The 22,502-nt window shown below is 44.4% G+C and overlaps 1 protein-coding gene across 2 annotated transcripts in view; it reads right to left on the bottom strand.

Annotated features, from left to right (window-relative positions):
• The window catches only part of HDAC8 (histone deacetylase 8), a 257,280-nt gene that overhangs the window by 3,552 nt on the left and 231,226 nt on the right, over nt 1-22,502 (bottom strand). For both annotated transcript variants that reach the window (XM_037988923.2, XM_037988924.2), the window contains exon 10: nt 19,101-19,206. In XM_037988923.2, coding sequence (XP_037844851.1) covers nt 19,101-19,206 — 106 coding nt within the window. The remainder of the gene's footprint in view (nt 1-19,100; nt 19,207-22,502) is intronic.

The following is a 22,502-nucleotide window of genomic DNA, read 5'->3' as shown; positions in this document are numbered from 1 at the left end:
TGTTGTTTGATATATGATTTGCAAATATCTCAGTATGTAACTTATCTTTTCATTCTCTTAACAGGGTCTTTTGTAAAGCAGAAGTTGATTTTGATGAGGTCCAATTCCTTACCAATTTTTTTTTCTTTTTTTGGATCATGCTTTTGGTGTTTCAACCTCCTAACCTCAAAAAAATCTCTGGATAATCTTTGATTCTTCATCTCTTAGTTCACACCTTCTTCACATCTTATGAGTTGTGAAGCCTAACCTCAAGATGTCTCTCCAATCTATCCCCTTCTTTCTGTTCCACTGTCTCTGCTTTAGTCACACCTCTTGTTACTCAGGTCACTGCGACAGCCTCTTATCTGGTCCTCCTGCTTCTAGAGCTATTCCCTGCACAGTTGCTATCTGTGATCACATTCCTTCTCTGCTCAAAAAGACTTTAGCAGGCCGGGCGTGGTGGCTCATGCCTGTAATCCGAGCACTTTGGGAGGCTGAGGCGGATGGATCACCTGAGGTTAGGAGTTCAAGACCAGCCTGGCCAACATGGTGAAACCTTGTCTCTACTAAAAATACAAAAAAATTAGCCGGGTGTGGTGGTGGGTGCCTGCAGCCCCAGCTACTGGGAAGGCTGAGGCAGGAGAATTGCTTGAACCTGGGAGGCGGAGTTTGCAGTGAGCTGAGATGGTGGCATTGCACTCCAGCCTGTGTGACAGAGCGAGACACCACCTCAAAAAAAAAAAAAAAAAAAAAAGACTTTAGCAGCTCCCGACCTACCACCTATGAATGAAGTCCAACTCCTTAGTGTAAATGGGCCCTATCCATGCTTTCCTGTTTCCACACCTTGGCTTGTGTTGTTGCCTCAGCTGAGGACAACCTACAGGGGACGCTGGTGCGAAGTGAGGGTCCTTCCATCTGTAAGTATAGCCAGAGCTAGGGGAATGAGTGAATGCAAGGATGAACAAAATTCCATGTCAAAGCATTCCAACAACACATGTTCACAGGGAGGAAAGGTGGGTGCTGTACTCTCTGCTGCTCCACCTCACTCTCCAGTTACATTTGGAGGCAATAAAGAAAAACAACAGAAATAATTTTCACCAAAAGTTGACGATGAGCAATGTTGAATTGGGATAACAATAAAAATTCAAGCTTAAATAATGTCCATTGTTTTCCCCTCACATCTAGCTTTTCCAGCAGTGGGTGGCAGCCTGAGAACATTCTAAAGGCCAGCACAGGCTGGGGTCTAGGGAGACAAGAAGTTCAGATCACAGGGGGTAGACTCAATTGCCTAGAGAGGCCAAGAATATACTGTTTGTAAAGCAGGCTGGGGGCAAGACATAAGGGGCCCTCTTGATCCTTTTTTCATTTTCTTACTTTGAATCATCACATAAGTGTAAGAAATACTTTTCTTTTTTTCTTTTTTTTTGAGACGGAGTCTCGCTGTGTCGCCCAGGCTGGAGTGCAGTGGCCAGATCTCAGCTCACTGCAAGCTCTGCCTCCTGGGTTTACACTATTCTCCTGCCTCAGCCTCCCGAGTAGCTGGGAATACAGGCGCCCGCCACCTCGCTCGGCTAGTTTTTTTGTATTTTTTAGTACAGACGGGGTTTCACCGTGTTAGCCAGGATGGTCTTGATCTCCTGACCTTGTGATCCGCCCGCCTCGGCCTCCCAAAGTACTGGGATTACAGGCTTCAGCCACCACACCCGGCCCCTTTTTTTCTTAACTCTGCCACAGAAGAAACACAAAACCAAGACAGTATAAATGGAAACTCACTTGGCCTAGAGTAAGAGATACAAAAGGGACTGGTGGGGCCTGGGGCAAAGAGGAAGGTACCTGCTGACAAAATGGGCAGCTGCTGCTCAGCTCCAGCCACTCACCACTGTGCAGGCCTGTGGGCCCCATGGGGCCGAGTCCTTCCATTTTCCAAGAGAAGTCCAAATTTCACATTTTTATGCAATTTCCACTGTGTTAAATGTGGGCAAATGACTGACATTTTAAAAGAATATCATATGAGGCATCAAGATGAGTGGCCAAACAAAACAATTTTGGAGGCGAGATGTAGCTTGTGGACTCCCAGTTTGTGATTTCCAGTTATCTCTGAAACAGTCCTGATTTATACCTAAGGCACCCCATTTCACTCTCAAATATCCTGGTTTGGACAATAAACTATATTGTTACTCTAGCTCTGATGTACAGGGAGTATTGAACTGGGACTCAGGGGGCCTGGGTTCTGCTGAACCACTGGTTGACTCATTTGTTTATCAATTTATTCAATAAACGTTTATGGAGTGTCTACTCTGTGCCAGGTACTTTGTTAGGTGTTGATGAACAATCTCTTTAGTCTTTCTTTTTTAAATTAATATATTTTATTTTTAGAACAGTTTTAAGTTTATACAAAAACTGAAGAGAAAGTACAGAGAGCTCTCATATATTTCCTTCTCCTTCCCCTACAGGCAGTTTCCCCTATTATTAACATCTTGCATTAGTGTGGTACATTTATTATAGTGAATGGATACTGATACATTATCATTAACTTAAGTCCACTGTTTACATTAAGATTCACTTTTGGTCTTGCACAGTTCTATGAGTTTTGAAAAGTATATAATGTTATGCATCCACCATTAGAGTATCATGCAGGAGTAGTTTCACTGCCCTCAAAATCACCTGTGTTCCATGGACTCATCCCTCCCTTCCTTTCCCTGAAGCCCGGCAACCACTCATCTTTTTACTGTCCTATGGTTAGAATCATACAGTATGTAACCTTTTCAGACTGGCTTCTTTCAAGATGCATTTAAAGTTTCTTCCATGTCTTTTTGTGGCTTGATAGCTCATTTTTTCTTAGTACTGAACAATAGTCCATGGTCTGGATGTACCACGGGTTTATCCATTCACCTATTGCAAGACATCTTGGTTGCTTCCAAGTTTTGGCAATTCTGAATAAAGCTGCTGTAAACATTTGTGCAGGGCTGGACAGTGGCTCATGCCTGTAATCCCAGTGCTTTGGGAGGCTGAGGCGGGAGGATCACTTGAGGCCAGGAGTTCAAGACTAGGCTGGGCAAAATAGTGAGACCCTGTCTCTACAAAATAAAAAAATTAGCTGGGTGTGATGGCACACCCCTGTAGTCTGAGCTACTCAAGAGGCTGGGGCAAGAGGATCGCTTGAACCCAGGAGGTCAAGGCTACAGTTAGCTATGATTGTGCCACTGTACTCTGGCCTGGGCGACAGAGTGAAACACTGTCTCAAAACAAAACAAAACAAAACAAAACAAAACAAAAAAACCCCCAAACAAACAACAAAAAAGACCTCCAAATATTCATGTGCAGGTTTTTGTGTGGACATGAGTTTTTAATTCATTTGGGTAATTACTAAGGAGTGTGATTGCTAGATTATGTGGTAAGAATATGTTTACTTTTGTAAGAAACTACCAAAATGTCTTCCCAAGTGACTGTACCATATTGCATTCCTACCAGCAATGAATGAGAGTTCCTGTAGTTCTACATCCTTAACAGCATCTGGTGCTGTCAGTGTCTTGGATTTTAGCCATTCTAATATATATGTAATGGTATCTCATTTTAATTTGCAATTCCTTAGTGACACATGATATTGGGCATCTTTTCACATATAGTCTCTGACTTAAGATGTTTCAACTTTATGATAGTATAAAAGTAATATGCATTCAGTACACTCCTCAACTTATGATGGGGTTACATCTAGATAATCCCATCGTAAGTTGAAGATACTGTAAGTTGAAAACATACTTTCCACTTATATTTTCCACTTACAATGGATTTATTGGGACATAATTCCACTGCAATAGGCAGAGAAGCATCTGCACTTACTTGCTGTCTGTATATCTTCTTTGGTGAGGTGCCTATTAATATCTTTTGTCCATTTTTATTTAAAAAATTAAAAAAAAATTTTTTTCTAGAGATGAGGTCTTGCTATGTTGCCCAAGCTGGTTTTGAACTCTGGGCCTCAAGCAATCCTTCCTCCTAGGCCTCCCAAAGTGCTGGGATCACAGCCAGGAGCCACCATACCCCAAAAATGGGCTCGCTTTTGCCCATTTTTTAAAATTTAATTTTATTTTTTTGAGACAGAGTCTCGCTCTGTTGCCCAGGCTGGAATGTAGTAGTGTGATCATAGCTCACTTCAGTCTTGACTTCTTGGGCTCAAGTAATCCTCCCACCTCAGCCTTCCGAGCAGCTGGGACTACAGGCACATGCTACCATATCTGGCTAATTTTTGTATTTTTTGTGGAGACAGGGTTTCACCATGTTGCCCAGGCTAGTCTCAAACTCCTGGACTCAAGCAATCTGCCCACCTTGGCCTCCCAAAGTGCTGAGATTACAGGAGTGAGCTACTGCACCCAGCCTCTTTTGCCCATTTAAAAATTGAGTGTTTTCTTATTGGTGAGTTTTAAGAATTCTTTGTATATTTTGGATAGAACTCTTTTACTGGATATGAATTTTGCAAATATTTCTCCCAGTCTGTGGTTTGTCTTTTTATTCTCTTAATCTTTTTAATGTGGAGCAGTGTGGTCCAATAGAACTTTCTTGGATGATGTGACCATCCTACAGCTATGCTGCTCAATATGGTAGCCACTAGTCACATGTGGCTATTGAGCACTTGAAATATGTCTAGTGCAAGTGCGGAACATAATTTTATATTTTGTTTAATTTTAATGAACTTAGCCACATGTGGCTAGTGGTGAGACTATATTGGACAGAGCAGACCTAGAACAGTCCTCTTGTGCCTTTTTTTTCCTTCATGACGTTGACTAGGGGTCATCCTTATTCCTCCTTTGTTTACAACCTTCCTTTTCAATCTATTAGCAAGTCCTGTGGATTCTACCTCCAAAATAGATTCCAAATCCACCTCCTTCTTTCCACCCTTCACTGCTGCAACTGTACCCTAAACTATTCTTGCCCTTTACATGGATGATTCGAATAGCCTCAAGACTGGTCTCCTTTCTTCCTTCCTTGTCTCCTACAACCTATGCTCTATATAGCAACCAGAGTATTTTGTTAATACTTAGGTCAGACCGCATCACTCCTATGCTCAAATCCCTCTAACGGCCTCCAATCACAATAAAATCTAAGTTACTCACCTGCAGGGGCTGGTCCCTTGCCTCCTGTCTCCTACCACCACCCTCCTTGCTCACATGAGTCTTCTTTGTGTGGCTTGAACACAGAAATCATTTTTCCCTCTTAGGGCTTCCCCTGTCTTTGAACTTGCTCTTCCTTCTGCCTGGAACGCTCTGTCCTGGCTATCCCCATTTCCAACTCTTCTCATCACCTTTGTCACCTTGAGTCGACAGGTCTCAATCCCAAAGTCACTTCTGAGAGATCTTAGGACCACCCAAGCTAAGGAGCCACCCCCTTATTCAGTCCTTTTCTGTCACATGATTCTGTTTTATTTTCTTCAATTCACTTAGCACACAGAAAACTTCTTGTGTGTTTGTTTCCTTATTTGCTCACTGTTGGCTTCCTCTCACCAGCTCTATGAGGGCAGGGACCTTGTCTGCTGTCTTGGTCATTACTCTACTGTTAGCACCCTGATGCCTAGTAGGTGCTCAGTACCCATTGATTGAAGGAAAAGATATCTGTAGAGCTACAGGGCAGCGATCAAGCACTTTCCCATTAAATTCCCAGAGGCTTAAAGCTTGGTCATTGCTCTTAAGGACCTTATAAATGTGGTTAAGGTGAGCAAACGCATGCTAACAAAAGGAGAACCAGGCTAGGATACGTAAGTTCTGAACACAATCAGCATCACAGCAGTTTGGAGGGATGCTGGTGTGATCTCAGGAACCCTTGGAGGTTGGGTGACACCACAAAGGAACAGAGAAGTGAATTTAGGACTGTTGAAAAGTGTTTCCAAAACTTCTGTCACATGAATACCTCTTTTAGGAATGTTTTTATATCTACTTAACAGTTGTATTAATAGTCACCATGATATATATATATATATAGATATATAGATATACACATACATATATATACATACACACATACATATATATAAAATTTATTTTTATTTTTTGGGGGGTATTAACTCACTTTTAAACTTCAGGCCAAGCCCAGTGACTCACGCCTGTAATCCCAGCACTTTGGGAGGCCGAGGCAGGAGGATGCCTTGAGCCCAGGAGTTCGAGACCAGCCTGGGGAAAATAGGGAGTCCCTGTCTCTATTAATTTTTAAAAAGAAATTTTAAAAAATAAGAAAAAACTTTAATACCTATTTTGGCCTCATCTATCATAAGCAGCAATAATAATAATAATAGACAACTTGATTATTATATTTTAAAACATATGTTAAAATAAATATGACTATTAAAATTAAAAATGTCTTTGTGTCACCTCAGATTGTCTGTCATATAGAGGAACATGAGGCACATCTTGAGAAAAATCATTGTAGGGATTACTCTTGGGCAGCCGGTGTCCAGGCTGTCCTGCTGCTGGCAGGCTCTGGTATCTGAGAATCTTAGATGGTGTGCACCCCCACTCTCATCCAGCTATTCAGCTCCCTCAGTTGACTCAATCTGGTCCATTTTTCTGTCCATTTATTGCCTAAGCCTTTGCCGATGTCTACAATGGCCTAGGCCCTGTGCTGGGTGCTGGGGTCACAGAGGGGATCAAGACAGTTCTTGCTGTGAAGGAGTTCTCGGCCTAGTGAGGAAGACATATATGGAGGCAAACACATAGTCCACAGTAGCAAGGTGATACAATTCTAGTATGTACAGAGTGCTGTGGGCAGAAAAAGAGGGCACAGAAGTTTCACAGAGCAGGTGGTTTATTGAAGGGCAAAGGAGGGAAGAATGTTCCAGGCAGCAGGAACAGAGCAGGATGTATAAAGTCAACTGCAAAGTTTTTGAGGTCAGGATACAAGATGAAGATCAGGGACGGGGTCAATGCAGCTGGAGAGGTGGCCAGAGACCATATCAAGGCCAGGGCCTTATCTGAGAGGCCATGGGGAGCCTCTGAGAGATTGTCAGGAGAGCAGGGGATCTGGTGGGATCCAGGGCTAGAGCAAGATTTCCAGCTGCTGCCCCATCATGGCCAGGTTCAAAGACTTCATTTTCTACCTGGGAACAATTGCAGTACCAAGGGTTCCTATGAAGCCTTGGGCATGTGTTGATATGGATGGCTGGTTTAATTTTTAGCTCTTAATGGTCAACTGCATTGCTTGCCTTGGAATGTAGATTCCTCCTGTCATCAGAGAGCCTTTTATTGACAATTAAGTAAAACCGCCAATTACCACTTGTCTGCCTCTGACCTGAATTAGAACCTGAGGTTGTGGATTAATCCCACCAGGCTTCTGACATTTACAGGATACCAGCACTTAGAGGATATTACCCTGATGGTTAGGGTGCTCTGGTCTTAGCTCTCAAGGCACTACTGCAGTCTCAAACGGAATCGAAGCAATTTCTAAAATAGCCTATGATTCATTTTTTCTCCCCTCCTGTGCCTAAATCTGCTGGCTTCATGTGGAGGGATGGGCACAAGTAACTGTAGAGGTGACATCACAGGAGTGGGCTGCTTGCCTGCCAGCCAGCTTGTGGAGCTGGGCCCCAGCAATTGTCTATCTGCTGGGCTGGGCGATGCCTCCCAGCCGTTTTGGAGACAGAGCTCCGAGGTTCTTTGGTCGATGTGCCTTCTCCACATTTCTTTTTCTCAGACAAAAATTCTGGGCTGGGAAATCCAGGATAATGGGAATAGCAGTGGCAGGAGGAATAATACAGCCTTACATCTGTATAATGCTTTAGAGTTTGAAAGCTATTTGCTCTATTTTGCCCCACCCAAACACCAGTGGGAAATGGAAGCTGGGATTTTTGACTTGAACTGGAGACCAACTCCCGCTCTCTTGCACAAAAAACCTAAATGCTAACATCCCCTATTCACCTCAAGGCATATCATGATTAGGCCTTGGATGCCACCAGAAGGTCAGAGAGGCTCCTTTCAGCTTCTAGGTGCTTCCTGGAGGATAAATTCTCCAGGACAAATTGCCTGGCAGGCACAATCTATTAACTATGCCATCCTGATTGAGCCAGCAAGTAGTGCCAGTCTCAGCACTGCCAACTCCTTCTGCACACCCTGGTTTACAGTCCCAGTGGTCCCAAAGACCTTTACTGGAGCCAAAGGCACAGTCGCTAACTGTGGAGCCCTGAAGGTAGGGTGTGTCACAAACATCTGGAAGTGCCAACAGCTGCCAGAGAGCTCAAGGGCCTGTGAAAAGAAAACCCACAATTCAAGTAACATCAGCTATCACTGTGGATCCTGAAGTGAAGGGTCACTGAGCCCAGCCATGAACAGCTGAAGAGTGGGTTAGAGGGATTCTTTTCTTGGAGGAGCCATAAAAATTGTTCTGTGGTGGTGTCATGATTGCTTTGTGATCATTCAGCATGTGAGCCCAGCATGGCTTGGTGTCCCCAGTGCCTTATTGCCATAGTGAACATGAGAAGTCTCCTCTGGCCCAGCTCCCCTCCTGTGATCTTCCCCAGGATCATGGTCACCAGGCTGGAAGCCAAAAGAGTGGCATACTCTTGATTGGCCTTCCTGGTTTTAGATTAGATTTCATTGTCACTAGTGTGCGTGTATGTGTCGGGGGATGAGGGTGGGGGTTGGAAGCAGTGAGCCATAGATGCTCAGCAATATTGCGAGAGCAGCAGGTGCTCCTGCTATTGTTGCTGCCATCGCTGCCACCACCACCACTATCACCAAAATGAATCCAGGATGACCTTGTGTAAGACCACAGTTGCTGGTCAGTGCCATGAAAATGTCATCTATGTAAACCAAGATGCTTGTACTTGGGTAGTTCTGTCAGTCAGAAATCTTGGTGGGGTATAAAAGTGACCCTCTTGAAAGTTGAATCTGTAAATCCATATGTGGAAAGTGACTGTCAGAACAGAACATCACCACCTCCAAAGCCGAGAGCCCTCCCAGAACTTGTTTTCCAGCTCACGGCAGAAATGTGCACCTATGAAAGTAGATTAAGAATCACCGTCTCAGCCTGTTTTAGAGATGTGAATAAAAATCTTGGCTTGGGACTGCCTTCTCTCTGGTTGACTGATTTTTCAATTGATTTGTATTTATTAGCTAATGAAATTAAAGTTGTAAAAATGATAACAGAAACACAATAAATCTCTCCCACAACTGGCTGTTTCTATGTCACTATGGTGCATTCCTCACTTTGATTACTTCAAAGTCTATTATTTTGTTTTCAATTATTCTGTTTTTCTGGCACTGGAGAAAATCAATTTGTTTTATTTTCTCTTATTCATGCACTCAATTATGCTCTTCGGGCACATTTAATCACTTTGATGTTTTCATTTTATGGCCCGTCTCTAGGCACTTCAGCTGCATTGCTGCCAATGGGCAAGCAGGACTAATTTGCATGTCACAATAGACTTGAAATTCTAACTCAGTTTAGAAATCTTTGTGAAATCTCCCTCCAAAATGTGCTTGGAGCTGCAAAGAGGCAGAAGAATGTTGGCAAACCAGGAGCCTGTAAAGATGCTTTCCTTTCTCAAAAGACTATGAGCTCCTGCATGACCCGACCATGGCTTGGGGAAGTCCCTGTCCAGGTACAGCAGAAAACCATGGGATGGGAGGTCTGCAGACCTTCCTCGGGAACTCTGTGGTGAGAATCCTGCAGCAGCTGCCCCTCCGTGGCAAGGCCAAGGAGGCTAGGCCCACTTACTCTGGCAGAAAATGACTCTTAGCACTGCTGGATTTGGTGGCTGTGCTCAAGACAGCACCTGAATCTCAGTTGGCTAAAGGGCCTCCGGGTAGACTGACAAAGTTGTCAACAGTTAGGCATTCCAAAACCCTGAGTGGTTTACCTTATTTTTCCTAATAATTTCCAACTTTCCTTCTACCCCTTGATCATTTTAGAGCTAGAAGCTGGAGGGGAATGAGCAATACAATTGCTTTGGGCATGTACTTTTGGCACACAAGCAAAAAACGCTTAATTAAACATATTAGAGGCCTCCAACTACTCTTTGAATATTCTTGGTTTGTTTATGTAACAATCAGCAGCTCTGCCAGGCAGAAGGAAAATTCCTTATTTCCTCTTCTAAGCTTTGGGTATGATCCTCAGTGTCTCAGGTGGAATCCTAGCTTCCGTACTTACCTGCTGTGTGACTTTGTGCAGGCTAATTAACTTCCCTAGGCCTCAGTTCCTACATCTATGAAATTAGGCTAATAATATTATATATATTGGAGACTGATCTGCTTCCTAAACTTCGATACTGTCAAGAGTTTGGCCATATTCACATACTGCCTATGTGGACTTTTCTTATACAGACATTTAAAAAAACCCAGCCTCATCCTAAGCAATATCTTTGGAACCAAAGAGTTTGATCTGATAATTATATTTCTTTTTAATACACATTAAAACATATACCTATACTGAACATACTAAATCCATTTCGCTTGGGGTCTTTGATCTTGCTTGTCTCTTCATCTAGAATGTACTTCACTACCATTTTTTTTTTTTTTAAAGACAGGGTCTCACTCTACTGCCCAAGCTGGAGAGCAGTGGTGCAATCATGGCTCACTGCAGCCTTGACCTCCTGAGCTCAATTGATCCTCACATCTCAGCTCCCAAGTAGTTGGGACTACAGGTATGCGTCATCACACCCAGCTCAGTTTTACATTTTTTTTTTGGTAGAGACAGGGTTTTGCCATGTTGCTCAGGCTGGTCTCAAACTCCTGGGCTCAAGTGATCTGCCTGTCTCGGCCTCCCAAAGTGCTGGGATTACAGGCGTGAGCTACTGTGCCCGGCTGAATGCAAATTTTGTAAATCTCCTTCCCTCATTTCATTGATCTCTGTTCCCAAATGTCACCGCCTCAGAAAGGCCTTTACTGAATAGCATCCCTCGTAATTTATCAGTAAACAACATTAAATATTTATTTAGTTGTTTATTGTCTATCTTCCACACTAGAATGTAATCTCCATGATGGGCAAGGACTTTATTTGGCCTATTTCCTTTACTATTTTAAGAGACAGTGTCTCACTATGTTGTCCAGGCTGGTCTCAAACTCCTGGGCTCAAGTGATCCTCCTGCCTCAGCTTCCTGAGTATTTGGAACTATCAGCCCACATCACTGTGCCTGGCTTATCTATTCTATTGACTTCTGTATTGCCAGTGTCCAGAGTAGGGCCTGGCACATATTAACACTAAATGGTTACTGTTAGGCTTCCCTTTCATTCCACCAGGGTGGTGTCAAAGAAGGCAGAGTAGAAAGCCAGGACTTTCCTTCTTTGCTCAATGGCAAGGAGGCCCACCCACTGCTATGTCAGTAGAGGCCAAATGGGGAGCAATAAAAAGGTGCCGTTCCCATTTTTGGCCAGAGTGGTATCAGTAGAGGTCTACTGAAGAGCCTGAATTTTACTCCATCCAGCAATACTGAGGTGCCCTTCTTCTGCCCAGGGTGTCAATGGTGGCTGAGTAGGGAACCTAGGCTTTTACCTCCCACCTGGAGGTAACAGGGTAGTGCCCTCCGCCCCTGCCAGCATGTATTACTTTTTTTTTTCCCTGACTACAAAAACAATACACGTTCATGGTAGAAATTTTGAAAAATACAGAAACAGCGTAAAAAAATAAAAATCATCTATAATTCCAATTCTAGATAACTACTGTCAAGGTATATTACTTTGGTAGGGTATCATCAAATATGACTACTGCTAGCATTTCATTCTTGTGTTTTTCTGTGCATATCCCCTCTCCCAAAACACACACTAAATACAGTTACAAAATTGAGACTACATGGTAGTGAGCCACTTTGTATCCTGTTTATTTCACTCAACATTGTAATCATGAACATGTTCTAGTGTCATCAAATTATCTTTAAAAATTTGCTTTTTAACTGGCTGCAACAAATTTTTTTCATGTAGATACACTGTATGGAATTAGTAGGAGACCTCAAGTTCAATACATCAAAAGAGAACACATCAAGTCTATGTTTCAGTAAAGCTATGTTCCCTCCCCCAAGAGCTTCCCATTTCAGTTGGTATCCAGGCTGGAAATCTCAGAGTCACCTTTACTTACTTCTTCCTTTCTCCCCAATCCTCTATAAATGGCCTACCTCCCAGTGCTGGTGATGATACTCTCTTCATAATAGCTCTCAGTCATTTCTTCCTATTTTACCACCACTATTCTAGTCGAGGACCTTGCAGTCTCAATCTTGCATTACCATCACCATCTATCCCAAATATCACTGTATCATGTGGTGCTCTAATTCCAGAACCTAGAATGACTTCCACTGTACTGTGGATATGAACTAGTCAGCCTGAAATTCAAGGGAGCCTGCAATGTGCCCCCTATCTCCACCCTTCTGAATCTCCCTTACTTACAAGTGCATCCCTTCTCTGATCTATTCAAATCCTCCCAGCCTTCTGAAAGCAGTCTCCCTAAAGTCTTACTGCCCGGTCTCTTCTATATATAGTGTCAGACCTTGTTATATTCTGATATGTCCAAGGGGCTTAGTTTTGTGTCCTAACCTAAATTTCTCAACTATTTATCAGGAGGAGGGATCATGTCTTAAACACCTCGTATATCTCCCAATGGCACCAGCTTGAGTGGGGTGGGGTTCAAAAATATATGTGTTGATTGCTTGAGCTGGGCTTTAAAGTGGAGACACAATCATATCTCTTAAAGTTAAACTGCTTCTGAAGTTCACTTTGGGAGCCTGAGCAGGGGGAAAGGTTTACTAGTGACTGGAAAAAAGCAGAGGGGAGAGATGATGAGTAGGTGTCACAGGGCAATGCTGCCACGGAGAAGAGGGCCACCAGGTCTGAGTTCAAATCTTAAGTTTATCCCTTACTTCTTGTGTGACTAGGGCATGTTACACAACGTCTTTGGGCGCCAGTCTCCTACCTCATAAGGAAACTGTGAGGTTAAATGAGATCATGTATGTGAAGTACCCAGCTCAGGGTTTTGTGCTGTACCCTGTCAATATCAGTAGTTCCCACCTCACAGATTTAGGTAGAAATTTCAAGTCTTCATGAGTAATATGCCAAGGGTTTTCATGGTTTGTTAAAAGCTGCTGTCTAAGTTACTGTAACTTTGGGGAGCAGTCTCCATTTTTATTTTAGGATTAAATTTTTTTTTCTTTTTTGTAGACAGGGTCTGGCTTTGTCACCTAGGCTGGAGTGCAGTGGCATAGTCACAGCTCACCGCAGCCTCAATCTCCCTGGGGTTAAGCAGTTCTCCCACCTCAGCTTCCAGTGTAGCTGGTACTACAGGTATATATAACCACGTCCGGCTAATTTTTATATTTTTTTGTAGAGAAGGGGTTTCACCATATTGTCCAGGCTGGTCTCGAACTCCTGGGCTCAAGCAATCCACCTGCCTCAGTCTCCCAAAGTGCTGGATTACAGGCTCGAGTCATGGTGCCCGGCCCAGAATTTTAAAAATTTTTAGCATGACATTTTTATAACTTATTTTTCTGTTTAACAGCAACAACAATAACAATGACGACAAGAAGCCTTTCCATCTCTTATACTCTTTAGTGAAACAAGAAAGAGAGGAACCTGCTTGATGAGGAAGTCCAAGTTGGCGGTAGAGCCCTGGAAAGGACCACAGGGAGATGACGAGGAATAAAGAGCCAGCAGGGGACAGGAAAGAGAGATAAAGGATGGACATCGCAGATATTTTCACCTGAAGTCATGCAAATTGGCTCAGGTATCCTCCAAAACCCTGCTCCGAAGTCCTTCCAAGAAGCCCTAAAGCAAATGGTCAGTTTATCCTTGGGACCAACCCTACCTTTCAACTTATCCTCATGGCTTCTCAAGAAGTAAGAGACAGTGTAGAAGGAAGCCAAGTTTCCATGGTATAGAGTCCCACCATGCAGGAGCACTGCTTCAAGCCTGGGGCTTCAGCAGGCCTTGAATATACCCAAACCTGAGCTCCAATTGCTAGTCCCTAGAAGGGTGACAATCTCGGATGTCAGGCTGCCAGAGGAAGCGCTGCTTATACCCAGCACAATGGTTCGCCTAAGAATATTACCAGCAAATGTGCAAAGGGTCTCAGATTGGGGCTGTGGAACTGCAAATGACAGGCTGGATGGCTACAGCACATTTCGGGCAGCAGGAGCTGGGTGAGCTGGCTTCTTCTACCTTCTGTCCATCTCTTTTCCTTCTCTACTCATCTCGAAAGGGAGCTAGAAGCTTCAGATTACAGTATGGCGGGGGAAGGGGCAGGGCCTAGGGAGGGCTACAAAGCCTATGTCGGGCGCCAGAATTTCGAAGGTTGCCCAAGACTGTCTTCTTCCCATTTCCAGGGAGTCATGAGACTTCAGGTGTTTAGGATTAGCCACATGGAAGGAGCTGGGCATGTAGTATGAGGTAGGAGGGTTTACTGGGGCGATTGGAAAGAGCAGACAGGATGACGAGTAGATTTGACAGAGCAATGCTGCCAAGGAGAGGAGAGGAGGGAAATAAAGGTCAAACAGCCTGACTCTGAAGCTCCACTCCAGGCCTGGGTTCCAATGTCCAGCCCACTGCTTATTAGCACAGTGTGTGGCACACAGTAGGTGCTCAGTAATTACTTGCTGGATGAATAAAGGCGATCTTGGCCAAGTCACCTATCCTCCCTGAGCCTCAGTTCCCTTATCTGTAAGATAAATAATAGCTGTTCTTCTTATTTCATCTGTGTTGTTTCTATCCACACCCGTATCAGTTTGTTAGGTTGCCATCCTAAGGCTCCTTCAATAAGGGAAAGAAAGGGCAGATGCATGCAAGGCCTTTTTTTTTCCCCTTGTGTCTTCTGCCTCCCCCTTCCCTCCTTCTCCTCCTTACTTCCTGACCTTGTTTGTTTCTTTTTCTCTCCCAGTCAAACCTGGGGAATAGTTCTGGGAACACAGAGCAAGTGTTGAAACCTCGGGTCACAACTGTAACACATTCTCACAAATGCACAACTCCCCCACTCCTGCTCCCCAAGAGAATTGGGCCTGGGCTGCAGTGTGGAGCTCTGAGTCTCCTAGGGGCCTCCACTTGATTCGAATGTCATAAGTACCAGAAACTAGAAAGCCTCCTACCTTTATCTGCATTTCCCCATGCAGAGCTAGCCAGGCTTGGGGAACTAGCCCTCCCTGGGGATTAATCATATCAGCATTATTCCAACTCTGGAAGGTTCACCATGAGCCAATTCCTCTGGAGTACATTCACCAGAGGAAAGGCAACCAGCTTTAAGCATATGAAGATGGTGCAAGGATGATTTTACAGTAGTAGTCATGAGCTGGACGGAGCCATCCGCTCTCTAACCTATACTTTCTTATGAACAACGACACATGCCTTCAAGATAGCTCATTGGCACGAGAGGAGTTTTTCTCTGTGTGAAGCTAACAGCTTGAATGGACTCTCCATGGTTTTGTGGGTCTTTTTTTCCTTTCAGAAAGACTAATGGGCAGTAAAGATGGGAAAGGTGAGGTCTAAATTTGCCTGTCCCTTCAGTCATCCTGTGGCATGTGGAACACATCTCTGTAAGATGAATCTTCTCAGGTTTGATTTCCAATAGGCTACAATCTCATCTTTTGTGCTTCTAAGGGATGTGGCAAGAAAGAGAAAAAGCCCAAGCTTAAAGGCTGAACAAATTCAACCAGATATGCTGGCTGAACTCCCTCACATAGAGTGGAGCTGAATCCATTCATTCCCTCATTGCCATCTTACCTCCCCAAAGCAATCTGTGTCACATCCTACTCTTTGTTTTTCATGGCGTGAGGGGAGGTGGAGGGGAGGTACAGTGAGAAATGGCCAGCTTCACTGAGGTTTTTATATGCAAGAACAAATAACAGTCTTGTAGACGGGTTCAGGAAAATTTTTCAGAATTCAGAAAATCCAGCAGCCTTTCCACACTGACCATTGTCATGGCAACGCACTATCTGATGGCAGCATGCGTCACCATGCTGGAGGGGCACAGTATCAGTATAGCAGGTTAGCCTGGCCATTTTTAGCAACATTTGGACTTCTTTCTAGCCTCGTTTCTTAAAGGTTTAGCTGAATTTCTCTTTGGTTCTGAGCTTCTGTGTTCTGCTAAATTTGCATGGCTAGAAAACAAGACTTTGTCAATATGAAAGGGATGGCTAAATGGAAAGTCTGAACATTGCTAGTATTCTATAGCCACTCCACTTGCTGTCTACCCTCTCTGGCTCCTCCTCACCCACTCTTAGCCATGTAGTTTCTCTTCTTCTCTGCATCAATTCTTTCTGATACACGGCATCACCTCCCCACACCCAACAACTGTGACTCATCTGCCAACTCCTGCACTCTCACCATATTCTTTCTTTTTCTATTTTCTCTTTGTAATATACAGCATCCTAGAATCTTAGGGTTGGAAGGAGCCTTAACAGCAATTTAGTCCAATCACCCTCCCCCAAGGCAGGGGCCCTCTACAATATGACAGCCTAGGGATTGTCTAGCTTCTATTTGTATATCTCCAGTGACAGAGACCTCATGCCTTTCTGGGCAGTCTGTTCCACTTTGGATAGTTCTAATTGTTAGAAAATGTCTTCCTTCTATTGAATGAAAATCTGCCTTTTTAAAATATCCATCCATGGGTCCAGCTCTATGCCTTGTGGCCACATAGACCCTGTCTATGCCCTTTGCTCTGTGACAGATATATGGAGTAGAGACCACATCCCTGAGTCTTCTCCAAAAGGTCCCAGCACCTCCAACCAGACCTCTTGGAGCCTGGGCTCCAGTCCTCTCCCCAGCCTGACTGACCTCCAGGAACATGCTCCTATTTGTCTAGAGCCCTTTAAAATGAGGTCGATACTGCATTAGCATCTCTGGAGGCCACCTTGCCCTGGTGACTCATACTGAGCTCCGAGTTGACTCAAATCCCTAATTCTCTTTTAGCAAAATGCTGCTAAGCCATGTTGCCCCGATTTGTATGCAGGTAGTTGCTTTTGTAGGACCCAATTCCTGGTCCTTATGTTTTCTTCCAGTTTGATTTCATTGTGTTACAATCAGAATATTGCTTTAACCTGTTAGGATCTTTAAAAAGCTTGACTTCCATGTAATTTTCATGTCCTTTAAGATTTATTATTTTTTTCATCAACCCTTATCCTAGCCTTTTATCTCAAATCTTTGTTTGATTTTCTGCTCTTTTAGGGTTCTTACCTTTCCTCATTCTCTTCCCTTTGCATTACCTTCCTTATGTCTTCTCTCACTTGTCATTTCCATTTCCTCATTAGCAAGATGCCACCACTCTCTGGAGCTATGTGCCTGGGTATGTTTGCAGGGAAGCAAGGGCATACACATATCTGCCCATATGGAGGTGCGAGCGAGTAGCTGCAAGGCTTGCTTAGTTTCCCTGTTTCTATTGCTTTGTCTGTGGCTCTACCAGGATTTACAGCCTGAATGGGGGAAAACGGCAGAGTTGAAGGAAGAAGGGTAAGAGAAGCTGGTCCAGGATCAGTTCTGAGGAACACAGGACATGCACACCAGGTTTGAGGGGAGCAGGGAAAACTAGGGCTGGATGGCTAGTGTTCATCAGGGCTGCAACACAGTGAGAAGAACTGGAGAAGGGCCAGGAGTGGAAGGACTTTGAAGGCCTTAAAAGTTGGATAAGGGAGGAAGATTTGGTTAGGAAGCAAGGACTTGTGGGGTCAGTAGCCACTAAGAGGTGAGAGGGAGTTAGCTTGAAACTATAGGGTTGGGAGAAGGCCGAGGGCTAGGGGACGCCTCAGAGGGGACAATCAGCAATGCTGTGAGAATAACCTTGAGAGTCTATGACTTCTTAGCTTAGAAACTTTTCTCTGGCGAAATGAGCTCAGGACATGAAGACTTTGCTGCTGTCATATACTGGGCTCTGCTAGTAGATAGGGGCATTAATGTAACCTGCAGCAAAGACTCTCTGAGTGTAGTGTTTCCGCGGACTAACTCCAGCATAGAACAGGCCTCCTTTTGGTGTTGGATTATATTCCAGTGAGGGACTCAAAGGTAGGAGAACTGGTGCTATCTTGGTCATTTTATGAATAAACATGGGAATTTCCCTGTCCAGGATGGGCAAAAAGATACCCTTGGCCTCTTAACTCTGGCAAATAATTAGGATCTTAAAAATACACATATGTATATGTACATTTAATTAAACAGGAAAATGGGTGCCAAAAATACTTAATGCGAATGGTAGATGAAGTGAGTTGTGAAGAAGCAGCTGGAGTTGAGAGGGGGCCCTACTGGAATGCTGAGGACACTGACCCCAAACAGCCAGTGGACAGTGGGATCAGGAGGGCAATGCCCTGATGGCTGCCACTTCCCCTCCACCCCGAGGCCAGAATGATTCCAGGCCAGCCTTGGGGAAGGGAAGGAGGCTAGGCCAGCAGCCCATCTGCAGTACTCTGGCTGAGTCCAGGGAACCCACTCCCAGGGCATCAGAATCGCTGTAGTTCCACATTCTTTCGAGGCTCTACTGGATCAAGGACTCATACATACTGGAACAGAATGTCTGTGAGCCGCCTCCCCACCCCCAGTAAGTCTGAATTGACTTGAATTTTCCTCTTTTTTTTTTTTCTGGGGACAGGGTCTCGCCCAGGCTGGAATGCAGTGGTGTGAATATGGCTCACTGCAGCCTTGACCTCTTGGGCTCAAGGGATCCTCCTGCCTCAGCCTCCCAAGTGTTTGTGACCACAGGCATATGCCACTATGCCTGGCTATTTTTTAAATTTTTTGTAGAGATGGAATCTTGCCATGTTGCTCAGGTTGGTTTTGAACTCCTGGGCTCAAGCAATCGTCCCGCCTCAGCCACCCAAATTGCTGGGATAACAGGCATGAGCCACGGTACCCGGCCAACTTTTCTCATCTTAAAGAGTACTTTACTATTGGCCTTTTGAAAGAAAAAGGGTCTCAGGGAACACTTTAGAACTGATTTTCCCCTGGCAGTGCCAAAAGCTGAACCCTTTGTCCTTCTGAGGTGACATTAGCCAGCCAAATGACAATCCCAACCAGAGTGGCCAGTGTAGAATTCCAGCTACAAGCTGTCAGGCCAAAAAGAGGTTTCCCTTCCAAGTCGGTGAAATGATTAGCTACCAAAAGGCAAATGGTATTTAAGGAAGCCCCCACTGATGGGCCACCACAAACTGGGTGGAACAAGGAGGGCAGGCCTCGAGGGTCAGTGCTCACCTTTGATGTAGTTGAGGATTTGCTGGATTCGGTGGGGCTCATTGCGGTCTGGCCGGCAGCTTGGCGTGATTTCCAGCACATAATCAGGACCATATGCTGTGAAAAACTGTAAGGAAAAGGGAAAGGCCAAAAAACAAACTAAGCCACATAAAACCTCCAAACCAACCACATACAAACAATCAAAAGAAACACACTACCGACAAGGCAAGGGAGGCCTTCTTGGGCAGAACAGGATGATGCAGCAGGAAGCCCTGCCTTGGTGGTATCACTACTCCCCTTCCTCAGACCTTCAATGATAGTCCCCTGTGAAATTATTTAGCTTGCTGTCCAACGGTCTCTCTGCTTAGGTCTCAACTTTTCTCTCCAACCTCAGCTCTTATTGCTTCCTTGTCCTCTGGCCACACTAGACTGCTTGGTGCTCTTCCAAATCACACCATGCTTTCTCTTCCCTTAGGATCTTTGCCATTGCTCTTTCCTGGGGCCTGCAAAGGCCCTCCCCCAGTCCCTCCTGCCTGTGAAAAACCTCCCCATCCTTCCAGGCGCAGCTCAAATGTCACCTCCTTCACAAAGCTGTCCCTCTTTCTCCACCAACCCCAAGAGCATTCTGTTGATACTTCTTTCAGGGCCCTTAAATACACAGCGCTTGCCTGCACATCACATGCAGGTCATTGTGCTGGTTGCAGAGGGACTGTAAAGATGGATGAGACCTCCTCTGGGGTCCTCTAGGTGCTCACAGGCATATTCTGCATTGGGTAGAGATTTTTCAACATTGACCCAATCTCCCCACACTGGACTGTCAGCTCCCTGAAGGCAGGCAGCACCTGTGTCCTATTCATCTCCTTGGTCCTCACAGACCATGGCAACTGCCTGTTGGTTTTGGTTGCCTTGAATTCCCTGGCCCAGGAATGGCAAAGAAGTCTAGTTTCTCTATTTTAATTTTTTTTCTCTATAGTAGAGTTTATTTGTTTTTTAATTCAGGGAATCAAAATAAATATTTGTGGATTCTATTTCTAGCTTGGTAGATGACTCCTTGTGACCATTGGGAAGTCACAATATCTGATTCAGCTTCTCTGGTAGGGCCGACTTGGGGAAAAATACTCCACGACAAAGGGAATCATTCAATCAGGATAAGTCTTTGAATGGGAAATATGCAAAACTACTATTTCTGTTTAGTTTTTAACAGAAATAGTATTTGTGCACACTCTCCAGAGGGAGAGCATATGGTCCTTAACGTTATGTGCTTTCAACAGTGATATTGTTAGGTGGTAAGTAAACCAGGGAAATTCAAATTCCATCAAAACAAAATGGTACAGAGGGCACGGAAAAAGGATCTTCATACGCATCATGATTTTGATGCCATTCAAAGAGCTTCTTAAAAATAATCCAGAGTTATTGCCATTGTCACCAAATTATCCTTGTTAAGAGTCTGGATGTACATCTGGCACCGTGGGAGATGTTGTGGAACAATCTCTAGGGATTCTAACAGTGTCTTTGTAGAATCCATGGAAGTAATTTGATGGGGAGACGGTTTTGCACATCCATGACAGAAAACTCTACACATTTAATTAAAAGAAAAATGCCCAAGACTGTGCCAATGCTTATAATGTCCTTTGTGTGTGTATATGTGTGTGTGTGGACTGATCTAGAAAGAAAGAGGAGCTTAGGTCCTTCCTGTTGGAGTTATTACTCTCTGATACCTGAAGCCCTGAGTTCCAGAGATAGAAAAGACTTTCAGTAGAGATTGGCTTTACCAAACCCATATGTGGAACAGACAAGAGGGGTTACCTGGGGGACACATCCAGAACCAGTACCCCCTTTCCCCTGTATCAAGGTTGAAGAAACTTGAGAGGCTTGTATTTTTAGCCTAGGAGGGCCCCTTGGTCCAAGTTTGAGGACCTCGTGGGCTTGGCTGTGGAAGAGAAAGCTTTAAACAGGTTTGACACTCTCTCCTTAGGCGGCCTCTTCTCCAGAGTGTGTCAAGTGGTACGCTCATTTCATGGGTATGGAAAGACAGGCTTAGATAGTGCAACAGAAGAAAGGCACCTGCAATGAAGAAGCTCCTCTTGGAGACCTGAAGCCCTAGCATCAACGTGCTATAAAAATCAGGGGCAGGGTCCCTAGCTGAGGTATAGGAGGAGAGAATGTTCTGCCTCCAGGGGCGAAGATGACACTGCTGATTCTCTGTCAGTGAGACATGTCATGAGCTGCTTGATTAGGGTTGAGTGTTTGGAACAACATGTCTTCACTTATGTGTGCCTATTATGCACTTACCTTCACTCTCCTACTTTAGCTCCCTCTTTGACCAAGAGCACACGGTTGCAAGATGGTCAGCTGGGACCAGGACTGGCTGCTATGTGACAGAACTCAGTTCTACTGGGATTAAACCTCTTGTCCTGGTTTCATTAGCACCTGGCTTTAACTAACTGATCCACACGGTAGGCACAGTCATACATAACCCATTCTTTGCTGAAGCAGACTGGCTGCAGGTAATAGCAAAGTCTGGGTTCCTCAAGTTCTCCTCACCTTTGCCAATCAAATGTTATTCCCAGGTCCTGCTTATTTGCACTATTCTTAGGTTAGGGGACTCAGATGGTTTAAGAAAGTCCTTGTGTTGTGAGCCAGTTCTACATGGCAGCTGGCTGGCCTGCAAAGGTAGAAACTTATGTTATGTTCTCTTTGCATACCCTGTAGTGTCCAACTCAAGTCATCACAGGTTTCCCTTAAATGTATGTTGAATTAAATTAACTCACCAAGGGTTTAGCTAGCCATATAGCTAATTGTGTGGAATAATTCAAAGAATCAATTCATAGCATTAATATTTTTTCTGGACTCTTGAGGTAGCATGATGAAGTGGAAAGAGCACTGGCTTTAGAGTTGGGGGAGCTAGATTTTGGTGCCTGAATTTAGCTTGTGTGCCTCAGGTAAGCTTCTTTTTTTTAAAAAAAAAAATTTAAATGTTAATAGCTTTTGGGGGTACAAGTAGTTTTTGGTTACATGGATGAATTATATAGTGGTGAATTCTGACATTTTAGTGTACCTGTCATCAGGTAAGCTTTCAAATCTCTGTTTCATCATTTCCACCTGACGATGACAAATGCTGACCTGGTTGGGTTGTTAGGAGTCAATGAGATAATATCTATAAAAGGGCCTAGCACAGGGTCCAGCACATAGTAGGACTTTAATAAATGTGAATTCCCTTCTCCTGGGGCAAGAGGCCCTTGCCTAGCCAAGACTCATCCACACCCTGAAGGATGTCAGGTGAAGCGCTTAGGGCTGAGATGTAGAAAGACGAGTCTGTTCTTCCTGCCAGACCAAGCCCAGCAGCCTCAGTGTCCCTCCCTGCTTGCTTAAGCCAGTAACTTAGCCTGGGAGAAACTGACTAGCCTGTAGAGAAACTGACTT

This window comes from Chlorocebus sabaeus, chromosome X (assembly GCF_047675955.1).
Source record: "Chlorocebus sabaeus isolate Y175 chromosome X, mChlSab1.0.hap1, whole genome shotgun sequence".
Taxonomy (NCBI): Eukaryota; Metazoa; Chordata; class Mammalia; order Primates; family Cercopithecidae; genus Chlorocebus; species Chlorocebus sabaeus.
This window is presented reverse-complemented; position numbering and strand designations above follow the sequence as displayed.